At 48.5% G+C, this 21,615-nt stretch overlaps 9 protein-coding genes across 9 annotated transcripts; 3 read left to right on the plus strand and 6 right to left on the minus strand.

The window, feature by feature from the left end:
• Positions 1 to 1,660: 1,660 nt before the first annotated feature.
• On the minus strand, positions 1,661 to 3,354 carry BU24DRAFT_368148 (uncharacterized protein; the record flags this gene model as incomplete). The annotated part of the gene is made up of 5 exons (XM_033524365.1): positions 3,183 to 3,354; positions 2,863 to 3,124; positions 2,621 to 2,812; positions 2,140 to 2,531; positions 1,661 to 2,083 (listed from the first exon to the last, which is right to left on the minus strand). Exons 1-5 carry the CDS (start codon positions 3,333 to 3,335, stop codon positions 1,661 to 1,663), a joined length of 1,422 nt encoding a protein of 473 aa, XP_033386289.1. The 5' UTR covers positions 3,336 to 3,354.
• A 755-nt stretch (positions 3,355 to 4,109) lies between these two features.
• On the minus strand, positions 4,110 to 5,150 carry BU24DRAFT_449517 (proline racemase; the record flags this gene model as incomplete). The annotated part of the gene is made up of 1 exon (XM_033530955.1): positions 4,110 to 5,150. One exon carries the CDS (start codon positions 5,148 to 5,150, stop codon positions 4,110 to 4,112), a length of 1,041 nt encoding a protein of 346 aa, XP_033386290.1.
• Positions 5,151 to 5,380: 230 nt separating this feature from the next.
• On the plus strand, positions 5,381 to 6,252 carry BU24DRAFT_491022 (gluconate 5-dehydrogenase; the record flags this gene model as incomplete). Its single annotated transcript, XM_033533753.1, has 1 exon — positions 5,381 to 6,252. Exon 1 carries the CDS (start codon positions 5,485 to 5,487, stop codon positions 6,250 to 6,252), a length of 768 nt encoding a protein of 255 aa, XP_033386291.1. The 5' UTR covers positions 5,381 to 5,484.
• An 856-nt stretch (positions 6,253 to 7,108) lies between these two features.
• BU24DRAFT_162414 (uncharacterized protein) lies at positions 7,109 to 9,463 on the minus strand. Its single transcript, XM_033521393.1, has 6 exons — positions 9,207 to 9,463; positions 8,748 to 9,142; positions 8,155 to 8,699; positions 7,827 to 8,100; positions 7,599 to 7,774; positions 7,109 to 7,544 (listed from the first exon to the last, which is right to left on the minus strand). Exons 1-6 carry the CDS (start codon positions 9,278 to 9,280, stop codon positions 7,317 to 7,319), a joined length of 1,692 nt encoding a protein of 563 aa, XP_033386292.1. The 5' UTR covers positions 9,281 to 9,463; the 3' UTR covers positions 7,109 to 7,316.
• Positions 9,464 to 9,475: 12 nt separating this feature from the next.
• Positions 9,476 to 11,426, minus strand: BU24DRAFT_389555 (general substrate transporter). Its single transcript, XM_033525045.1, has 4 exons — positions 10,924 to 11,426; positions 10,114 to 10,872; positions 9,877 to 10,064; positions 9,476 to 9,824 (listed from the first exon to the last, which is right to left on the minus strand). The coding sequence occupies exons 1-4, from the start codon at positions 11,324 to 11,326 to the stop codon at positions 9,678 to 9,680; spliced, it is 1,497 nt and encodes a 498-aa protein (XP_033386293.1). The 5' UTR covers positions 11,327 to 11,426; the 3' UTR covers positions 9,476 to 9,677.
• Positions 11,427 to 12,247: 821 nt separating this feature from the next.
• BU24DRAFT_479207 (glycoside hydrolase family 3 protein) lies at positions 12,248 to 14,629 on the plus strand (the record flags this gene model as incomplete). Its single annotated transcript, XM_033533064.1, has 1 exon — positions 12,248 to 14,629. The coding sequence occupies one exon, from the start codon at positions 12,248 to 12,250 to the stop codon at positions 14,585 to 14,587; it is 2,340 nt and encodes a 779-aa protein (XP_033386294.1). The 3' UTR covers positions 14,588 to 14,629.
• A 130-nt stretch (positions 14,630 to 14,759) lies between these two features.
• On the minus strand, positions 14,760 to 17,172 carry BU24DRAFT_407922 (glycoside hydrolase family 31 protein; the record flags this gene model as incomplete). The annotated part of the gene is made up of 3 exons (XM_033525829.1): positions 14,760 to 16,296; positions 16,348 to 17,101; positions 17,157 to 17,172. 3 exons carry the CDS (start codon positions 17,170 to 17,172, stop codon positions 14,760 to 14,762), a joined length of 2,307 nt encoding a protein of 768 aa, XP_033386295.1.
• A 1,430-nt stretch (positions 17,173 to 18,602) lies between these two features.
• On the plus strand, positions 18,603 to 19,227 carry BU24DRAFT_449521 (uncharacterized protein). Its single transcript, XM_033530956.1, has 2 exons — positions 18,603 to 19,113; positions 19,175 to 19,227. Exon 1 carries the CDS (start codon positions 18,639 to 18,641, stop codon positions 19,071 to 19,073), a length of 435 nt encoding a protein of 144 aa, XP_033386296.1. The 5' UTR covers positions 18,603 to 18,638; the 3' UTR covers positions 19,074 to 19,113; positions 19,175 to 19,227.
• A 429-nt stretch (positions 19,228 to 19,656) lies between these two features.
• On the minus strand, positions 19,657 to 21,248 carry BU24DRAFT_491026 (uncharacterized protein; the record flags this gene model as incomplete). The annotated part of the gene is made up of 2 exons (XM_033533754.1): positions 19,657 to 21,078; positions 21,129 to 21,248. The coding sequence occupies 2 exons, from the start codon at positions 21,246 to 21,248 to the stop codon at positions 19,657 to 19,659; spliced, it is 1,542 nt and encodes a 513-aa protein (XP_033386297.1).
• Positions 21,249 to 21,615: the final 367 nt, after the last annotated feature.

The following is a 21,615-nucleotide window of genomic DNA, read 5'->3' on the forward strand; positions in this document are numbered from 1 at the left end:
CAGTATTGAGTTTACGACGGTTGAAGACAACTCTGCTTCAATTCCTCGATATAGTTCAAGATAATAAGTAGCAATAGAACTTCCGAGCTATCTTCATCGTTTTCCGGACAATGGGTAATGTAATTAGCTAACGATGGATTTTCTTTACGAGCTGTGTTCTAGATGGCCCATTCACTCCCATGGTTCTTCTTATCCTTGACCCAGTCGTTACAATACCCATAAGACCCATATATGCCCATATTTGCATGGTGTACATCACTACATGCGATAGAGATCTTGTTCATACTGCATTGTGATGTTCGGCATAGTGTACGGTGTTTTCCCAAAGAACGTCTGTCGCACTTATCCTAGATATAGTTACGTTTCGCATCTTCTGTGGTAAGTTCAATTGGTCAACATCAGGCAATCAAAGGCAATACCTGATAGGGAAGAGCAGGAGGGAAAAGTGGGGACTTGTTATAGCGAAGGTTCTTCTCAGTAGGTGGCTCACTTTGTTGATTAGAAAAGCGCGGATGCCGGAAGTATAACCGATACTCAACTTAAAGGCACTCACCGTCCCTTGAGAATATGACAGCAAGGCTGTGAGCACTTGAATACTTACAGTTTCATTATTGGAAAACGTTTCAATTGGGAATGCGACGCCACTCTCTTTCTCTCAACATATCATTCATTAGATTCCTGGAACGAGAATCCGGCCGAGCGAGCTTCCGTTCGTTCTCGTCGCTGAGACCGAGATTACTCAAGCAAATCCAGCTGCTGCGAAAAAGGGGTGCAGGCGATAGGTATCCATCTATATCCACTTTCCCCACACAGTTGCGGCTCCGCAATGTGTTGCGTCAGACCATGTCAAGGTATCTTGAATTACACGATGGTCTTGCCATCAACTAAATAGTAGCGGAAATGCGCTTCACTACGAATTTAACTCACGTTACTTGAGCTAAATCCGATGGGCAAGCCATGCTACGTGTGCTTTCCTGAATCTGGCCGAAATATGGTTTCTGACGCCTGATATAGCATTGATCCACTTGTCATGAATAGATCCATGTTAACCTGACAGATGTCAGTAGTGGAAGCACCATTGGTCATACGAACAACATTCATTTGAAATGAAGGATGTTACCCCTATCTTCACTCAACAATATTTATTCGAGTATTTGCGACGGCGTGATGTAAAAATTGACAGGCAAATGTAGTTATCAGCAGTTGACAGAGACCGCAAAGTCCGCGCCTTTAGATTCAAAAAAGATTATGTTATCCACTCTGGGTTGATTTGCGATGAAACCGTGGTTTGAATGGACTGCGACTGGTATCTAGTATAGCGCATTTGGCCATTGCTTTGTGAATCACGGCCTTTTGTGTCCACCATCGGGTTCGTTCCCGATCTGCTTAGACCACGCCTTCTATCATGAGCCGTATCAGATAATTCATGCGACTGTGTCAGTATCGATGTAACAATTTATTGACTGATCGACTTTAATTAGAAGCTTACAGTCTTCCTCTCTGCCAATGATTATAGAAGTCGGTCTGAAATGATGTGTAGAGCAAGCTTTTTGGATTGCGCAAAGTGATAATGCGATAAACGACCCAGCGCTATTGTTCGCAGATGGGGCCTCTGAATTCTAAGTAGTATAGTACAGGAAGTAGATTTGGTAGGGTATCCTTAAGTCGAGTTGGAGTTGTCGGCGCAAGACCATGCCGCAGAGCCACCCGAGACCTTGTAGCTGTCCATAATGCCAACTATCGAGCCATAAGTACCAGCAATCATGAGGAAGGTACCAGAAATAATCACGAAAGCGCACCAACAAACCATGAGCATCCACTTGGTGGTTTTCTGGGTCTTCCCCTTGGACCAATTGTCATACAGCCACATGCAGCCCATGGGCTGGAATGACATGAGGGTACCGAAAAGGGCACCAACAAGGGAAACAAGACCACCAAATACGGGAATAGCGCTTGCGATAATGTATGCAATAATAGTGATCGCAGCTGTGCAGCCCAGCCAGGTCATCCAGTGGATAGGGGTATTTCGGCTGAGATGCTGGGAGCCTCGGAGGAATCGAATGAAGAAGTACTTTGCGGGAAACTGAAATCTTCTAGTTAGCACAATTATGATAAGTATAGCTGAAAGATGTAACTTACGTGAATCACAAGAGTAGTGGTAACAATCAAACCTGGAAGGGCAAGACCATAGCATACCTTCTTCATAGTGTCACCAGCAGACCCGAGGGCAGGCGAGGCAACAAAAGAGCCGCAATAGAAGTAAACAACAGTTCCAATCGTGATATAGATTGCAGTCATGGAAGCCTGGCAGATAATCAAAGATCGAGTGTAGTGTCGAGGCTCACGCATTTCAGAAACAATGGCGAAGAAACCTGGTGTACCAGCGTAGGCAAAGACGAGCGACGAAAGAGCTGCGGCTGCCTCGTGAAACGTTGGGTTGCCAAACAGTTTGAAATCGGATTTGAAGGGACCAGTTTGGGGTGCAGCGGCAGGGCGATCCTGTACTCCAACGGAAATCGTGAGGGTGAAAACTGGAAGCGATCAAGTCAGCTTTTACAGGCCAGGAAAATTGATACGCTGGGAAATGACACCTAGCTATGGGGAAGTCGCGTTTACTTACTTGAAAGTAGGATGCCGGTAAGACCGATCCATGCAAGCCAGGTGATACGCCCTAGGGTCTGAATACTGCCCAGTGCGAACCCAACTATCGCAGCCACCGCAACGAAGACAGCAGTGCAAGTTCCATGTGTAGAAAGCGAGTTCAAACCAATAGAGATGCCCAACATGCCAGATCCGGCGACACAGATCCAATCTGTTCCAAGTCAGTGAGTGTTCTGAGTTAAGGAGATTTTCGATACTGACAGATTGCAAAGACCAGACCAAAAACTTCATGACCAATTCGACCAAACATCTTCTTTCCCGCGTCATCAATTCCATATACATCAGGATGATTCAGTTTGAAGACTCCAACGATGTAGTTCGACCAGCTCGCCACGGATCCAATGATCAACAAGCAGATAATTCCTGGAATGAGCCCAAGGGTATTGAACACCGCTGGTACAGACAAAACGCCCAAACCAATTTGTGTTTTCATCATCAACGCAACCGTTCCTTTCCACCCAACCTGCATTCTAGTCAGCCTTCCACTCCTCACCAACAACGCAGGTTATGAGATCTCTTACACTTCGATAATTGGGACCACCCTCCACGATCTCTCCAAATACAGCATCCTCTACATGCCCTGCTGGGCTTTCTGAGGCCTTGGTGGTCGCTCTGTAAGCCATCTCTTCGTCGCCTCCAGCGTACTTCTTCTCGTCGTTCATTTCGGTGGTCATCTTCAAACTTTAATATCGTTCTGAATTGATGAAAAGCTGGGGAAATGGGGATATCCACGGCAGTATAAGAACACTACTGGATTCACCATCCCCACGGGGTCGGGTACCAACCCGATTGATACCGGGAGGGCACCCGACAAACTAGCGCAGAATTCACCCGTCAAAGCCTCATATCAACGGGCCGATGACGTCTCATTGCGCGCAATGACCTCTGTTAATCAGGATAAACCCCGGCCGTTGCACAGCGCTCTAAGCTAGATACTCCTAGAGCCTCCAATCTGTCTTATCGGGTGACTTACTCCATGTTTGAAGGTCGTAAATTGTTTCGGATCCACACAATACGACTGATCCGGTCTTCGCCCCATGGCACTGGGACTGGCAACCACCGACGTCAGTCTCGGATGCACTGAATCGCGAAATTGTTGAGAGCGGTGCACTGATAAAGTAGTATCATGGTTTCTCCCCTATAATTTTACTGTAGACTTATCTACTGATACTTCGGATACAGAAAACTCGGGATGGGTGATACTCTGGTTCCGAGATCTGCGAAATCGAGACGTGGCGACGCAACCTCACTCGCTATGCCCATTTCATTTCGAGCGAGCGACTGAATCCCCTTTTGGTAATTAGAGGACATCCCTTGCGTACCACCCTAGCTCCTTCAACCCTTCCCCACAGTGATATGCTCGTACGATGACTTAATAGGCAAATGTGGTCAGGGTAATCCTATTATTTTATCTATCTAAAGTACGCAATGATGCTGCCATATTTGCTCTATTTTGACACATGCCAATGGTCTCCAACTCTGAATCCGTTGGGAAAGGGATCAGTAGGGTCTAGCATAGATTGCCTGAATCCGGTGAGCCATGCGCGACCCTTCACTCTGGGAAGCACTGCATCGAATTTGCCGACTTTGGTGGTTCCAAGAATTTTGCATTCAAACTCTGTTCCAATGATACTTCTGTGACGGAAGATCTGGCCTTCCTTGAGTTCTCCTCGCGCATGGAGAACAGCCATTCTTGCGCATGAGCCAGTTCCGCATGGGCTGCGATCAAATCTACCAGGTGATACAATGACCGTGTTTACAGCGATTTTGCTACCATCAGGGGCGTCTTGCACGGGCTCTGTAAACTCGAGGACGGTCACACCACGGACGTCTGCATTCTCTGGATGGACGGGCACGAATGCCTCGAAAATAGCCTTCTTTATCAGCTCCCCAACTCGGACCAACTCTGGGCCACAGTCGTGGTCAATCTTGAGTCCCACGGACGCAGCATCGACCAAAACGTAATGCATGCCACCCCAGGCTACATCGACGGATACAGTCCCTAAACCAGGAACGTCGAGTTTATAGTCCAGGACATGGACGAACGATGGAACATTGTCGAATGAGACGGCCTTGCACTTGCCTGCCTCACACTCCGCCGTGACCCCAATCAAGCCCGCAGCAGTGTCTAGCTTCATGTTCGTGATTGGCTCCTTCATTTCTACCATGCCCGTTTCGAGGAGTACGGTGGACGTCGCAATGGTGTTGGCGCCTGACATTGGAGGATACTCGTCGCTTTCGAGTGTAAGAAAGGCAGCATCTGCCTGTGAATTGCACGGCGCTAGTACCATATTCATGCATTGAGATGACCGCCCGCGAGGTTCCTGCATGAGAAGCTGGCGAGTGTGGTCTGCCTCGTCGCGAAAGTAGACAAGCTTTTCATACATCGTCTTGCAGTGCACAGGATCGCGGACGCCTCCAATGATGACATCCCCGACCTCGCCTTCGGCATGGACACCGACGATCGAAATAGTGCGCGTTGATTTCATGTTGAATTAATAAAGATGGTAAGATTTTGGAAGGAACTGAGTACGCAGAACATCTTCATTCACTACAATTCGAGTATATATTTCAATTCGGAATAGCATACCGAGTACGGAAATTTTGTGGTACAAACCGACCATTGTTCGGATGCATCAGTGATGAGCCACATGACATCCGAGGTTGGCGGCACCTTGGATTACTAAATTGGTTGCGATCCCCAACTCTCGTGTGATATGTTTCTTTCGAAAAGCCTGGCTTGACTTTTGCTGCTCGAACCGATTTTACTCTTCATCAAATCTGATATTCTCATCGGGTAGTACTTCCGAGTAATTGCAGGAAATGGCAACTCCTCTCCACGGCAAGGTCGCCATTATCACAGGCGGATCCCGCGGCATTGGCAGGGCCATTGCTCTCGAATTAGCAACTCGTGGTGCAAACGTCCTTATCACATATGCGAGCGCACGGTCGGCGGCGGACGAGGTTGGCCAGGAGGTAGAGGCTCTCGGTGTGGAGTTTCTGGCGGTCGCGGCAGCCGGATCGGATCCTGGTGCTCCAAAGGCCATCGTCGACGCAGCAGTCAAGAAATGGAACGTCATAGACATCATTGTCAACAGCGCGGCTACTGGAGGAAATTTCGGGCTTCTCGAAACTACCGAAGACATTTTTATGGAGCAGGTTACTGTCAACCTGCGCTTTCCCCTATTCCTCATCAAAGCGGCTGTTCCGCATTTCGGGGTAGCGCCTAGGATCGTCAATATGTCCAGCATCTACGCAAGAAGTGGCCATGCTGATGTTCTTGTTTACTCGGCTTGTAAAGGGGCGATGGAGTCTGCAACGCGCTGTCTTGCAAGAGAGTTGGGTCACAAATATCATGCTACCGTCAATTGCATCAATCCTGGCCCTGTCAACACGGATTTATGGGCGAAGACTATAGCGGACCCCGAGGCTAAAGAGTTCTGGGACGCTCCGGTCAGAGAAACTCCAGCTGCTCCTCGTGTTGCGGAACCGCATGATGTGGCCCACGTTGTAGCGTTTCTATGTGAGGAGCGTACTAAATGGACTACGGGCAGTGTTGTGAACGTGAATGGAGGGATGCTGTTTGTATAGAAAGAAAGAAGCATCCGCACACCATCATATTGTATCTTATCATCTATAAGCTTAATTCATTGCATGTGATTGACCGCTGATTCAAAGTGATGCAGCAAAGTTCAATATGGATCTTGCGGACTTCTGGAAGACCTCGATATTCATATCCACATACTCGCCCAACCCCCTCGGATAAAACGATAACCCCCGAATACCTATACAAGCGCAAGGATCTGGAATTAGGGCTTACTCAAAGCTAACCAAGCAAATCATGAGCATTCCCGGTCGCTTTATCAGACCACGATTGTAAGAGGAGGCGAAAGCCACGGGCCTAGTGGCTCAACCAACACCGGCTTCATGAGCCCTCTTTGACCGAGTTTTTGTTGAGTTGCTTCTGAGCATTTCTAACTCATCTGAGATTTACGAACGTTATTCGTTATTGATAGCAATGCAACAGTCAATATGCTTAGCAAGGTATGTACCGACATGATAAGGGTGATACTTGACACGCAAACGACCTAGCGTTCGGATGTAATGGCTTTCGTTTCGACTCCCTTCATTTCTAGCGTAATTACTGTGGCAAGACTTCATATTCGTGGATTGAGTTTCATTCTATTCCGGAGCATAGTCGCTCCCTGCCTGTGGTGGTGCGGCACTGAACCAATCTAAGCCACTCAGGTCCAAGGAATCTGCAACGGCTTCTAGGTGCTGCCCACTGAGAACCTCCTCGAGATTCCACTCCATCATCGAAGCAATATCATTCTGAGACCCCACTGAGCTATCATGATGGGTCACACCCTCCCACACCGTAGAATTTGCCTCCGGATGGCCTTCCGATGTGCCTTGCATAAGATTACCTCCCATCGTTGCGTCGAGCTGAGATAACGTCATATCAAGGTGTTCGAACTCGGCCTTGCGACAAGCTGCAATCAAATTCCCCCGAGAAGCCATGTCATTGAGGATAGAGTGTGCAACCTGCAGTGACGAATCTTGCGTCTTACAGATGGACGGATCTACTGCATGTGCGACAAGAATGACGAGGGTAGCATGCCACACGGACTCAAGATCGAAAGGTATAAATCGCTCTATAGAATACGATTAGGCAAAGTTCTAATATTACCATTGCTTACTATACCAAGAAGATCCTGTGTTCGAAGGGCAGCGAGCGTCTTCATAATCTGCTGGGCTGAGCCGACACCTATCCGCGCCAGTGCTCGAACACCGCCTGCTGTCGGAATCCGAATGCGCTTCGATGCTTCCAACCGCCTTTTGAAAAAGAAGAATAACAACGGCTTTATGGCCAATATTATGGCCTATTGCTAGTAGTCAGCTACTGGGCAGGGGATATCATGGGCACAATTCCTCACCTGATGATGGAAAAGGTAGAAGTGAGCGGAAAGCCGAGAAATACTGTGAGAAGAATCGTCTATCTTCAACGGGAACTCAATTGCCCGCTCGTCATTGACTTTGGCAAGGTACTTCAAGGTAGTCTTGATGCTTTTCAAGAAGTACCCGTCGGCCGAGTCGTCAATACGATAAACGGCTTCACTCTTCATGTCAGGCAAAGGTACATTTGATCTCCTAAGATTACTTACTTTGTTGGATGAAAGCAATGATTTTTGCAAGCTTGACATGCATTCTCAATGCACGCGACTCCTTTTCAGAACCTCCGAAATTCGGGAGCTGGGAGCTAATATTCCATTCATTCAGTGGAATCGGCGTGCCCTGCAAAACGGACATGTGGCAATCGAGAGTGTAGACGGTCCACCAAATCCGGCGACATCTCTCGAGAACATCGGGTGCGAAATGCTGACTCGGTATGTCGGTGTGCCATCCATTAGTGATGGCTATGCGCATTGCCTGACCAATCTAGATAATAGTCAGTCGCCTCGCGCCTTTTGCTTCGTGGGATTGCGAACTCACGTAATTGTAGGCCACAATTCGTAGATCTAGACATTGTAGGTAGATCATTGTACAACAAAGTATCTCAGTAGATTCAATCGGCTGAGTCCACAGATAGATCATGCTAGGTAGCAGTTTCATTGCGTGGACAAAGAGTTCTGCACCAGGAGGCCGTCGCCCTTCTGTCTGTCCAAGTAGAGCCTTACCGAGTGCCAGTATTAGTAGGTAATGGATATACCATAGATCCGAGGTGTCTGGCCCATCATTGTCGTTGCGCTGGAGCTTCTCAAACTTGTCCATGAAGTCGTTCTCGTCAAAGAGATGGAATAATTGTCCGCAGTGGTATTTCACGGCGCCAATAAGGAAGCGAGCATACTCTCCAATGGGAAGTATAGGTTGCCCTCCTGTCTCCGTCCCAGTCTTCCTACCATCCCACCCAAGCTCGTAAGAAGATCCGTCAAAGTGCAAGATCTCATGAGGTAGAGAAGTGTCGCCGAAGACTTTGTTGTGGGCTAGGATCAAGACACGTCTGCCAAAGGACCAGTTCGATGATGTTCCTAGATAATCTGTAATACTAATCAGAGCCGTGACTTAGGTCGATCTGGTACACGTACACGATTGATTTATAGAAGTAGGACTGTAGTAAAAAGAAGGCCCTGTCACGAGATAATTCGTGAACTGTTGGGGTGGTTGCGGTACATCTGTATTCGAATCCCCCAACTCAGACGATTCAGACGGGTCATCTATCCCAAGTTGAGATGCAGGAGTTGGTGAGCCAGTATCATGCTCTCCACCGCGCTCATGACCGATCGTTCCTTGAGACTCCGTAACAGTGTTTTCCAGTCTGCTAGCATGCGCTGCTTGTCGTTCCAGGTCGCTTAACCAACCGCGAGTTACAATGACCTTTTCCGATTTTTCGTCGAACACACACGTTATCTTCCTGCGTTCACAATGGGCACATGGCTGGATACCGGTACATTTTATCTTATGTTGTCGGCAGCGCTTGCAACTATATGGACCCACCTGCCGCGGTTAGTCACAATGTATCTTTGATGGAAAAGTGTAACTCATGCGCGTTGGCAGTCCTCTTCCGCGCGTGACTCGCATTCCTGCGGAAGAGGCTAGTGTTAGAACTTCTGGGTTGCATGAATGAACAATTTTATGGGTCAATGACTATCGAAATATCACGGTTCCTCAGACTGTGAATTGCGCATCAACTGTAGGTCACATCGCACCCAGTATCCTAGGCGCACATTCATAGCTGATCATGTGAAAGCCATGATTCGGATACGCATCCCGATCACGTGATGCGCACAGTCGGTAACGCTATTCGCTTTGAAGAGGGAACGATTGGACGAGATACAGGATCTCGCATGTATAATTAATTCGTAATCGACGTTGTTATAGTCACTCATATTGCCAGTTCTTGCGTTTGCTACAAAACCCTTGCCCTATCGCATAGTACCTAGGTACGTTCGCCATAGCCATAACTGACCAGGTTTCAAACTTCATACTTCTTGACATTTATGCCAGTCTTGTATCGTTCATCTAGATTTATTGACCTCCGCTTGTACCTGCTGGAGTTCAACTTGTTCCTCACGCCCAGGTTTCTCCAGGTCATCTGGCAATGTTCCCAAGGCACGTTCTCCGAACAGCAGATCGATCTCCTCGAGACTAAGTTTCTTAGTTTCCTATAACAATGTTAGTCGAGTTATACATGAAGATTTGATACATAGTACTCACCTTGAACATGAAGAAGATCGTGGGAAACGTCACGCAGATGTTGAAGGCAACAAAGATGAAATAAAACTTGTACTCAGTCTTTCCAAGACCAATGGGCGAGACTTGTGACCATACGGTACCGACAAGCCAGTTTCCAATAGCGGTAGCGAAAGCGGAACCGTGTCCTCGAATACTCAGGGGCATGATTTCTGGATTCTGTAAGTCTTGGGCTAGATACTGCTGAGAAGAGCTTCTTACCAGACGCGTACACCCACGAGATAGGGCCGAAAGACATGCTGAAAATGCAGGAGACAAGGAAGATGAAGAAGACTCCGCCGATGGATAGACCATTCCGGCGAGCTCCAGAGGCTCCCTTGACCTGAGACCCAATGGCAGCTTCAGCAATCAATGCCATAGTGATTCCAGCCGTTCCGAACAACAAAGGCTTTCTGCGACCAACACGGTCCAGGACAAAAACGATGAAGAACAGATTGCAAACGGGTCCGACAATATTGTAGATGCTGACGAGGAGCAGCTTTTTGTCTCCCTCGATTCCGAGGGTCTCGTAAAGAAGAGACGAATAGTAACCAATGACGTTGATACCTGTCATCTGCGTGAAAACCTGCATGAGAGTAGCATGAAGGAGACGCATCCTCCAGGCTTTGACCTTGAACATGATGGACCAGCCAGGCGCAGTGATGGCCTTTTCGGCCTCGATGGTAAGTTTTATTTCATTGAACTCGGACTGAATCCATTCTTCGTTGGAGCCATCGAAGTGGAGTTTGCGAAGCACCGCCATCGCTTCATCCGCTTTGTCCTTCTCCATCAAATGTCGTGGGGACTCGGGGAAGAATAAGATACCCGCAATGATCATAATGCAAGGAATACACTGGAAACCAAGCGGGAACCGCCAGGAGAACGAGCTCGTCTTAGGGACTTTGGAAGCGCCATAGCCAACCCAGGTCGAAACAATGAAGCCTACGCCGATCATTTGTTGAGTAATGCCGACAATCATACCTAACAATCTAGATCAGTACGATGCCGGGAATCATGACAAGTAAACTGTACCTCTATTTCGGGGATGAGCACATTCTGACTGGTAGATAGGGACAGACATAGAAAGCACGCCAACAGCCCATCCAGCTAGAATTCGACCCACCAGAATCATGGCCAAATTCCGTGCTCCAGTTTGAAGAGCAGCTCCAAGCAAATTGATAGCGGCGCCGATCAGCACCGTCCATCTTCGACCAAAGCGATCCATAGTAGAACCTCCCATTAGCGCGCCGAAGACGGCACCACCTGAGAAGGTTGAATTGATAGCTCCAATAGTTGATGAATATTTCTCTGTATCAAAATAATGGAGGAAGTGTGGAGACTGGATGACGAGGGCCATCACACCACTATCATAACCGAACAGAAAGCTGCCCGTTGCCGCGAAAACGGCGAGCACGATGTTGAATACCAACCCCATAGTGAAAGATGGTGACACTCAGGTCAGTATGATAGAGAAGAAGAACAACGAGGTTGATGTATCTATGCACTCATGGGAAGGTCGCAGCACAATATAAGCACGCAATGCACGAGACGCATACTACCACCGGGCTCTAGAACGGCTGATCATCATGTTACATGCGGATGCAAAGCATCCCAGCCGTGACCAGTCTGTCGCCAGGATACTTGATTCCTTTGGACATGCCTTGCTGCGTCCTCGTAAATGTCACATCCAGCTCCTTGCGACGAGAATTTAAGCATCACACTTTGCCAAACTCAGTATAATGGCGGAACCTGTTCCCTAGTTCCCATGAACAATCAGAATCATCCGGGGTGGAACGACTGCCAAACATGAAGGACATAAATGTTGGGGGAGGATCTGGGGGCGGCAAGTGGGGAAAGTTTACCTCTCGGATGTGAATTGGGCGACGCTAGTCCCGACTTAGGCATTTACGCCACTTTTTGTTCCACCAATCACCAGCTCGATCGGCATCTTAGCGGGATCTTCACATCGACACCGTCTTACCTCGTAGATACATATTTATGTACATCAATATTGTTCATACTTGTATGATATTACCGGTGGTACAAGCGAAATCGGTCCTTCATAGGATGCCGAGCTAAATTATATAGTCTGCCACCACGAGCCCGGTAATATAAATGAATTCAGGGCGCGACGGAGAATTGCAGCATGATGACCTGCGTGATCTCCAATGACATGGGATAGTCAAGGGCGACCCGGTAAATAGTATATTGAAAATCGATAAAACTTTTGTTTGCCCATCAAAATTATAAGATCTCTTCTTTCGAGTCTGAATTCATCGTCCCATTTGTGACTTTGGATAGAATCGCAGTTCTCGATCAATTTGTTGGTAGATTGCTTTCAGATTATCACTCGAACATGAGATACACAACCCTTCTCATAGCCACTGGCCTTCTGTCTTCAGCAAGTGGTTTTGACATCGTCCGCCGAAGGGACGCCACCAATGCTACGTACAAGGACCCAAATGCCTCCATTGAGTCCCGTGTGACTGACCTTCTCTCTCGAATGACGATTGAAGAGAAGACGGCACAACTCATCCAAGGCGACATATCCAATTGGATCAACACGACGACCAATGTATTTAACGCGTCGGGGCTTGTATGGAACATGGACAAGAGGGCTGGACAATTCTACGTCGGATACCCAATGGCGCAGTCATGGATCAGCGATGGAATCAAGAGAGCCCAAGACTACCTCGTGCACAACACCACATTGGGGATACCTGCCTTTACACAGACTGAAGGTATCCACGGCTTGTTGGTCGGCAATGCAACTATTTTCAACAGTCCGATCGCTCATGCTTGTTCTTGGGACCCCGAGTTGATCAAGGACATGGCAGCTGCAATCGCACAAGAATCAAGAGCCCTCGGCATCAATCAGATCTTCGCTCCATTGGCCGATCTAGCTCGTGAACTTCGGTTTGGCAGAGTCGAAGAGACCTTCGGTGAAGATGGTCATCTCGCAGGTGAATTGGCATATAGTTATGTCAAGGGTATCCAGGGAGGCAACGTCAGCTCAACAGTCAAACATTTCGCTGGGTTCTCTGCACCGGAGCAGGGCATCAACACCGGGCCTGTACACGGTGGTGAGCGAGAGCTTCGTACAACATGGCTGCCCCCCTTCAAGAGAGCCATCATCGACGGAGGCGCTTACAGCATTATGGGCGCGTATCATTCCTACGACGGCATACCATCTATAGCCGATCATCTGTTGCAGGAGACCATTCTGCGCGATGAGTGGGGTTATGAGTACTTTATCACTTCTGATGCGGGTGCTACGGACCGCTTGTGCTGCTCATTCAAGATGTGCGCGTGTAAACCCATCGACAAAGAAGCAGTCACATTATACACCCTACCTAACGGAAACGACGTAGAGATGGGAGGCGGCTCGTACAATTTTGAGACCATACCGAAGCTCGTCAAGGAAGGCAAGCTGGATATCGAAGTTGTTGACAGAGCGGTTACGAGACAGCTTCGGGCCAAATTTGCAATGGGTCTTTTTGAGAACCCGTATTTGGGACTTCCGTCAAACGCCACGAAATCTGAGATCCATACTGAGGAAAACGTTGCTCTTGCTAAGAAGCTCGACACGGAATCCATCGTGTTACTGGAAAACCATAACTCCACCCTGCCTCTCTCCAAATCTGCCAATGTCGCAGTCATTGGCCCAATGGCCGACTTCATCAATCTTGGTGACTATGTTGTTTACCGCTCGCAATACAACCCAACCAATGTGTCGCCTTTGAAAGGCATTCAAGACATAGCAACCGGAAAGGTTACTTACGCTAAGGGCTGTGAGCGCTGGTCCAACGACCAATCTGGCTTCCCTGAAGCAATTGCAGCAGCCAACAACGCAGATGTCGCAGTCGTCCTAGTGGGCACCTGGTCCCGCGACCAACAAGAACTCTGGCAAGGTCTCAATGCCACGACTGGCGAGCACGTCGACGTCTCGTCTCTCAATCTCGTCGGCGCAATGGGTCCGCTGGTGCAAGCAATCATCGAGACAGGCAAGCCAACCATCGTAGTCTACTCATCCGGGAAACCCATCACCGAGCCGTGGATCTCGTCTGCAGCATCTGCATTAGTGCAGCAGTTCTACCCCGGCGAGCAGGGCGGCAGCGCTCTGGCTGACATTCTCTTTGGGGAAGCGAACCCTTCGGGGAAGCTTTCCGTCTCCTTCCCGCATGACGTGGGGACCTTGCCGATCTACTATGACTATCTCAATTCGGGCCGGTATACCGAAGCGGGGGAGATCCTTCCAAACGGGACGTTGAAGTTTGGTCACCAATATGTCCTAGGTGATCCGCAGCCGCTGTACGAATTCGGTTACGGACTTTCTTATTCCACCTTTGAGTATAGTAATGTTAGAGCTTCGCAGACGGAGGCGGGTGCTGATGATGTCGTTACAATCTCTGCGTCCGTAACGAACACCAGCCCTGTGGATGGGAAGGAAGTCGTGCAGGTATACCTGCAAGATGTGTTGGCAAGTGTCGTGGTTCCGAATATCCAGCTCAAAGGATTCAAGAAAGTCCTTGTGAAGGCAGGAGAGACGGTCGACGTGGAAATCCCTCTGAAAGTAGAAGACTGGGGCCTATGGGACTTGAAGATGAAGTATGTTGTTGAGCCAGGAGAGTTTGTTTTGCATGTTGGAGGCAGCTCAAAGGATATTAGAGGCAATGCTACTGTAGTTGTGTCGTAAGAGGTCTTAGTATAGTTCGTATAGAGAGTTCGTATATGGAAACACTCAATTAGGCTATTATGCCAAGTGCCATACACTTGATTTGATACTATCTAAACATGCAGTTCTGGGTCATCATTCAAAAGTTCTAAGGTATAATCATAGTCATAGTTGTTCAGTTCGCAAAATCCCTTTATCCGAATCGCTCTACTGTCCATTCACCTCCCAAAACGTCCAATCCCTTGACCTCATTTTCAGAAGTAACTTCCAAAACGACCTTTTGCTCTCCCTGGGCATCGACGACAACGGCTTTATCTCCTTCCTTCGTTCCGTAGAGTCTGACAACGCCACCGGCGTTGACCCAGTCATATCCGAAACCACCTTCACCCTCCCCTTGGCCAAGGACCAATACGGTACCCTCCCTAACGAAAGCCGGAGTCTGCAAGAAATTGTACTTCTCACGTATCCACTGGCTTCCCGCAACCTCTTTGCCATCCCAGAAGTTGAACCATCGGCCTGGGGGAAGGTAGACCTCGCCTGTGCCGTCCTCGGAAAAGATCGGGGCAGCAATAATTTGGGATCCGATCATGAACTGGCGGTCGAGGAACCAAGAGGTGGGGTCGTCAGGGAATTCCAAGGCGACCGCTCGGACACTCGTAGGCCAACCGTTGGCAACACTCTCGATCGACTGCGCATAGAAGTAAGGCATGAGCCTTCTCTTGAACTGAACCCAGTGTCGCAGGACCTCAGTGCAGTTCTCTGGCTCAGTAGACGAATCGTCGATAAGCCAAGGGACACGGTAGGAGCTTGAGCCGTGTAGACGAGAGTGCGAGCATAGAAGACCAAACGTGACCCAGCGCTTGTAAATCCACGGGGGTGGGTAACCTTCAAATCCTCCAATATCGTTGGACCATGAGGCAAACGATGCGAGACCCAGTCCAAGACCACCACGGAGGGATTCTGCGAGAGCGGCCGGAGTAGATTCACAATCGCCTCCCCACTGGAGCGGGAAACGTTGGTTTCCAGCGCAAGCAGTACGAGCGAACAAAACTGCTTCGTGCTTGCCGTAGCGCCTTTGAAGAGCCTCGAACACGAGCTTGTTGTAAATGAAAGCATAGTAATTGTGCATACGTTCGGGATCAACGGTCTTGTCGAACCAAACGACATCTTTTGTGGGAATACGCTCGCCGAAATCGGTCTTGATACAATCGACGCCGACGTCGAACAGCTTCTCTAGGCACCCGGTGTACCAGTCGCACGCTTCGGGGTTCGTGAAGTCCACAATTCCCATTCCGGTCTGCCACATGTCCCATTGCCAAATGTCGCCGTTAGTGCGCTTCAACAGATAGCCTTTTTCGGCGGCATATTTGAAAACGGGGGATGCTTGACCAATGTACGAGTTCGTCCAAACACTGATTTTGTTTGTCAATCCACCCTTCTTCAAACGGCCGATGAATCCGGACGGATCAGGGAAATACTCCGGATCCCAGACAAAATCTGTCCAATGGAACGCTCTCAGCCAGAAACAGTCGAAATGGAATACCTCTAGAGGAATCTTTGATTCTTGCATGGTCTCAACGAAGTGGCGGACCGTCTTCTCATCGTAGTTTGTGGTGAAAGATGTGGAAAGCCAGAGACCGAACGACCATGCAGGAACCTTGCCAGGTTTTCCTGTGAGGATGGAGTATTTGGTAAGAACCTCTTTTGGTGTAGGACCGTATATCAAATACCTTGATCATAAAGTCAGTGAACGTTAAAAAGAAATGTCAGCCATAACGAACCATTTGAGGCGTTGGCCAGCAACTGTCGTCTGCAGCCTTGAACACCGCTCGCTACCAATCTCCAAGTCGATCTTTTGTGGGGTGTCGATAAAGACACCATAGCCCTTCGAGCTCAACCAGAAAGAGACGTTCTTATAAGCCTGCTCACTAGATGTACCTCCATCTTCATTCCAGACCTCAATATTCTGGCCAACCTTGTTCCACGCACCAAAGCGCTCTCCAAGCCCATGAATGGACTCTCCGACGCCAAGGTCAGTTTGAGTGAACACAAATTGCTCGTGGTTCCTCAGGTCTTCCACTTGTTTTGGCGTTTTCAATGCGGGGCTATAGGCAGAGCCAATACTTCGAGCTGGGAGAGATGTGATTGACTTTGAACCATCGGTGGTGTGAAAATTGATATCGAAAGTATGCTCCTTGGAAGACACTGTGGCGCTTAGATTTCCGCTGGTTACTGTGGTGCCTTTCTCGGAAGTCGAGACAGAACCATTGCTTTCCGGTTTGCCATCCGGAAATATGTCAAAATTTGGGCCGAGTCGGCGCGCACCAGAGAAGCGAGTAACCTCTATGGATATCACATCATCGAATTGAGCCTCAATCTCGACGTCAAGCGTTGGCATATTCAGCGTATCGCCACGCCTGAGTATCTTCTTGGTTGGGCATAGCAATGTGACGGCCTTCTTATCCTCACGCGGTGTGATGGCATAAACCTCTTCGGCATACTGGACCGTAAATTGGTCAGAGGTTAACCACATGCCTGATCGATGTCAGTCGCACTGGGCCTTCCTATCAATGTCACCTGTCATCCTTACCATCACGGAACTTCATCTTGGCGCTTCACAAAAGTCACGAGGCAACAGAGCAGCGACCTATTCAGTGCGATGATTGAAGGATTGTTTCTTTGCGAGCGGGAGGCGAAGACCTGGCAACATCTGGCGATTGCTTTTAAAAGCATCCAGCTTATCGGATTTCTAAGTGCTCCGTCACGGCAACTAGGCCCGGAATGCGAATGCGTGATCATGGCGGGATTCCAAGTGGATCATGAAATGATGCTCGGAAACAATATTGTCTGGACGGAATAACTAGTAGTCAATTCTCCGCAACCCCTCCGTTGGCCGTAGGAGCTGCGATTGGCTCCGTCTTCGTATGTCGTGGATCCAACGAGGGACTACCTGAACCGGCAAGACGAATTTATGCGGTGGGACAATTCAAATGGTTAAACACAGCAGTTGTAGTGGAAACCTCAAAGCAAATACGAATTGTCGATCCGTCGGAAGAGGCATGGTGAGGCTTCAGGTACTTCTCAACCCACCGGACCGGAATCTCTGTTATTGTAACTCTCGGGGTGGTTTGGTTATTGTTCGTGTTGGAGGTGGAACTTGATCGGCTGTACCTGAGTCAGGTTGGCGGGGGCGGGGTTGTCCCCATAACTCATACACTTCTGGTAGTTGCAAGAACTTCATTATTCAAAAATTGGCATTGATAATTAGTCCAACATTTGTACTGTTCTTATTTCTTGTCTCTTATCGCCCAGCCTTCTGCCTTTTCCTCTGTTCATCAAGGCGTCGATCACTTAGCCAGAACACGTGATTCCGGCCATTCACAGATCTTCGCCAAATACCTACACACGAGGATTTCTTCAAGGTTTACGTTCTAATAATGCGTACTTACACTGGATTTTACCACCGAATCTCACAATCATGTTGCTACCATTTGCTACAGGCAGATTATACACATCGAACGTGATGGAACACAGGATTTTATATCTGGACAATCGCAACGCGTACCAACAGATGAAGCACTCTAAAGTGCATATTCCATTTCAATGTTTCTCGAGCCATTTCTTTAGCACTGATACCCCACCAGAAGAAGTCCCTTCTTTCCGTCGAGAGGAGATTGGTATTTGCTCAACCACCGAACAACTTAACATCACACTAACCCACCCGCAGTGCCCACTTAGGGGCGGCCTTAAAGTAGATCTTGGTGGCCGGATGGTTCGGCTGCAAGACCGAACTGTATTCAACACAAAATCAGGGGAGTGCTAAACCATATAATTCTTTAGTACCGCACTTCCCCGTCCACTGATGATGCTGAACTACTGCATGGCATTGACAAGTCGACCCAGAGAAATGCGCTAGAAGCGCTATCCAGACAACATGTCATCATAATTCAAGAATAAAACATGGTATTAAGGGGTTCTTAAAGACATAATCTCGCGAATAGGGCGGATCCTATAAGACCAATCTTCCTTGTCGCATTCTCTTCGTCTTCCTTCTCTTTCCTACGCGCCCATCATGACATACACAATCGTTTTATTCGTCTCGCGCAGGCCGAATATCACAACCGACCAATTCCGAGACTTCTGGGAGAATTCACACATACCTCTTCTTAAATCCATTGCAGGGAAGGCGTTTCCACTATCGCATACACGGCACTATGTGGCGCGTGTCAATTCAAAGGCAGGGGATCGGGCTGGGGTGAAGACAGCGTCGACCAAAATAGCAGCATCGGCAGCACCCGTGGTCTTGGTGGGAAACGCGAATGAGGTGGATTGGGATGGGTACGCTGAGTTGGTCTTCAGGGATGAGCTGCATTTCCAGCAATTCTTTGCCTTGGTCAATGAGCCGGATGCGGCAGAGCGAATACAAATGGATGAAGAACAGTTCTCAGATCCCGATAAATTCAAGATCGTTGTTTTGGGAGACACGGTTAGCACCGGGGCAGATTGATCTCAGACTATAAAGACGGGTAGGAACGACGAAGAGTGCGGTATGTTGACTTTTATGATACCAAGCGATAGAGTTGGCATTCCTGATTCATTTTGACATAGAAAGTCTGCTCTATTCCCCTGCACGCATCATCAGGCCTTCTGGAGTCAAGGAGCTTGGCCAATATTTGGCTTGATACAAGTTCGTTGAAAGTACGACTTTTAGAGTCCTTCGTATGTCCAGGAATTGCTACGGATGCGTCGACTATCGAGATGATTCACACAAGGATAGAGGTCACTAGGAATACGAACATAGTGCAGATCAAAGGGTGCCGGCTACTAGCCGTGCTACTTGTAGAATCCCCGCAATTATTGAGCCAGGCCGAAGCCCTGCAGTAAGTGCTGTGATATAATCAAACTCATGTTATATCGCGCTAGTCGTCGTTCTGTAAACTTGAATTACTAGAAGAAGAAAATATCTGCTTTGTGCTCTACTTTATAGGCCTTTGAAACGATTGAATACTACCATTACGGAGCACAACTTCATCGCGAAATAAAACAGTACACCAGAGAAATTACCATATGCGCCACCATCATCTTATAACTCAAGGTCTGTTCCTCCCTTCAACTGGTTGGTTCTCATCTTTTGACGTCGTGTTATGTAGTTCGGCCCCTGTGCCTAAACTCCGCTCTACGTTCGACAGGTGCTCTGCTCGTTGTCGTAGCTCATTATAAACCTCTTGTTCTCCACGAGCGGCGTCGGACATGGCCACATTGATATTCTCCCCCATGCCACTCACTCGATTGGCAACATCCCTCTGGTAAGCCTGTTCTCGCTCATGGACGCTTGACTGCAGGGTATTGGCATCATCGTGGGCAGTCTTGATGCCAGCTACCACTTGACTTTCGTATCTCCGTTGGTGATCATCGAGGCTTTTCTCCAAATCAGACTTGATAGCATCGACACTTTGGTGTGCACCTCTCACGCCAGCGTCGACTCCTCTTTCGTAATTTCGTCGATGTTCCTCGATCTCCATTTCCACACCTGACTTGGTATTACTTGCTGTTCGCTCGACATCTCGCATGGTAGTTCCGATTTCCTTCTCCATGTTCTGTCTATATGCATCCATTCCAGATTTAACGCTATTCAAATTATTCCTTACTCCTCCCAATCCGTTGTTGACTTCTCGCTCATATTCTTCTTTCCGTCGTTGGAAATCCTCCTTCAATTCCCGGAGCTTTGCTCCCAAGCCATGCTCCATTTCTTTTTCCTTTCGCTCCAGATGAGATTTCTCTGAGTCAATGTCTCTTTCAATTACTGAGCTTATTTCCTTCAACTTCTCTTCTTCCTTCTTCGCAAACCCTTCGATGAACTCAAACACCTTAGGACCATATTTCTCTTCCAAGCTCTTCAGTCTCTTCGCCGTACCTGTTACTTCGGGCAGCTTTGGGATATCCGGGTTTGTGAAACCCCTCCTCTTCTTCATATCCCCAACGCTGATGTAATTATCCGGTGTATTGCTTTCGACATCCGCCTTCACCTCCTCGTACATAATCTCAATGGCATCAACCACCTCTTGCACATTGAGCCGACAATCTGGACGGCTAAAATCGCGTTCCCTCTGCTCAATGTATTCCCTCACTTTCTTCCATTCGTTCTCGTAGAAGCGGAGTCGATTCGGCAATCCACTACCCTTCAAGTAAGTGAGCAAGCCCGCGATGACGGTGTTTATGGCGCCAAAGGCAGTGATTCCGACGTGATTGGAGCTCGCTGCGCCCATAGCCGTAAGAGCGGCTGCAACGATGACTTGGACACCAAGTGCGCCGTTGATCAGGAACGATGCCCATTTGAAGCCCTTTTTCGCGGCCTGCTCGCGGTGAACGACGCGGTTGTATATGCCGAGGTTGGGAGCAGGACGCCCTTCGAAGTGGAGGTGGTTGTTGTTTGCGTCGCTCGCGAGGCAACTCGTTGAGTGGATGCCAACCATGTGTCGGAATGCCGTGAGTTGGTCATTAGTTGAAACAAGCTGCTTCATTTAATTATGAACACGGGATAAGTTTAGCAGTCTGTACTTACTGTAGGCTGTCCTGAACTTGTCGGAGGTGGAATTGTGCTGTTTGCCAATCCATTTTCTGCGGTACGTAGTTCATTTTTCTGTCCAGGTTTGAACCGTGAGGCCATCATATTTGAGAACATGGTGAACGCGTCCAATCGTGTCTCTCTCAAAGCCTGGCTAACAGCCGCCAGAAAGGTAAAGTAGGAAGAGTCTATGGGCGACAGCCCATGGGAGAATCACAATATATCAATCTCCACATGTAAAATCTACGCGCTTCTCGACTCCATGTCCTTTACTCACGCGACTGCAAATCTGTATTGGCGTTCTAGCATCTCGGGACTCCAGACCAAAGAGACCGGGCAACAAAGCGTCGCGGGTGGTGAATTGGTGCATGAATGCCACCACAAGGCGCTTTAGCGAGCAGGATCCTCGTATAAACATGGTATAGATCGACCTTTCGAATCCATATTGAGAAGAAGCAAGCGATTCACAAAAGTCGACAAGCCG

This window comes from Aaosphaeria arxii, assembly GCF_010015735.1.
Source record: "Aaosphaeria arxii CBS 175.79 unplaced genomic scaffold BU24scaffold_3, whole genome shotgun sequence".
Taxonomy (NCBI): domain Eukaryota; kingdom Fungi; phylum Ascomycota; class Dothideomycetes; order Pleosporales; genus Aaosphaeria; species Aaosphaeria arxii.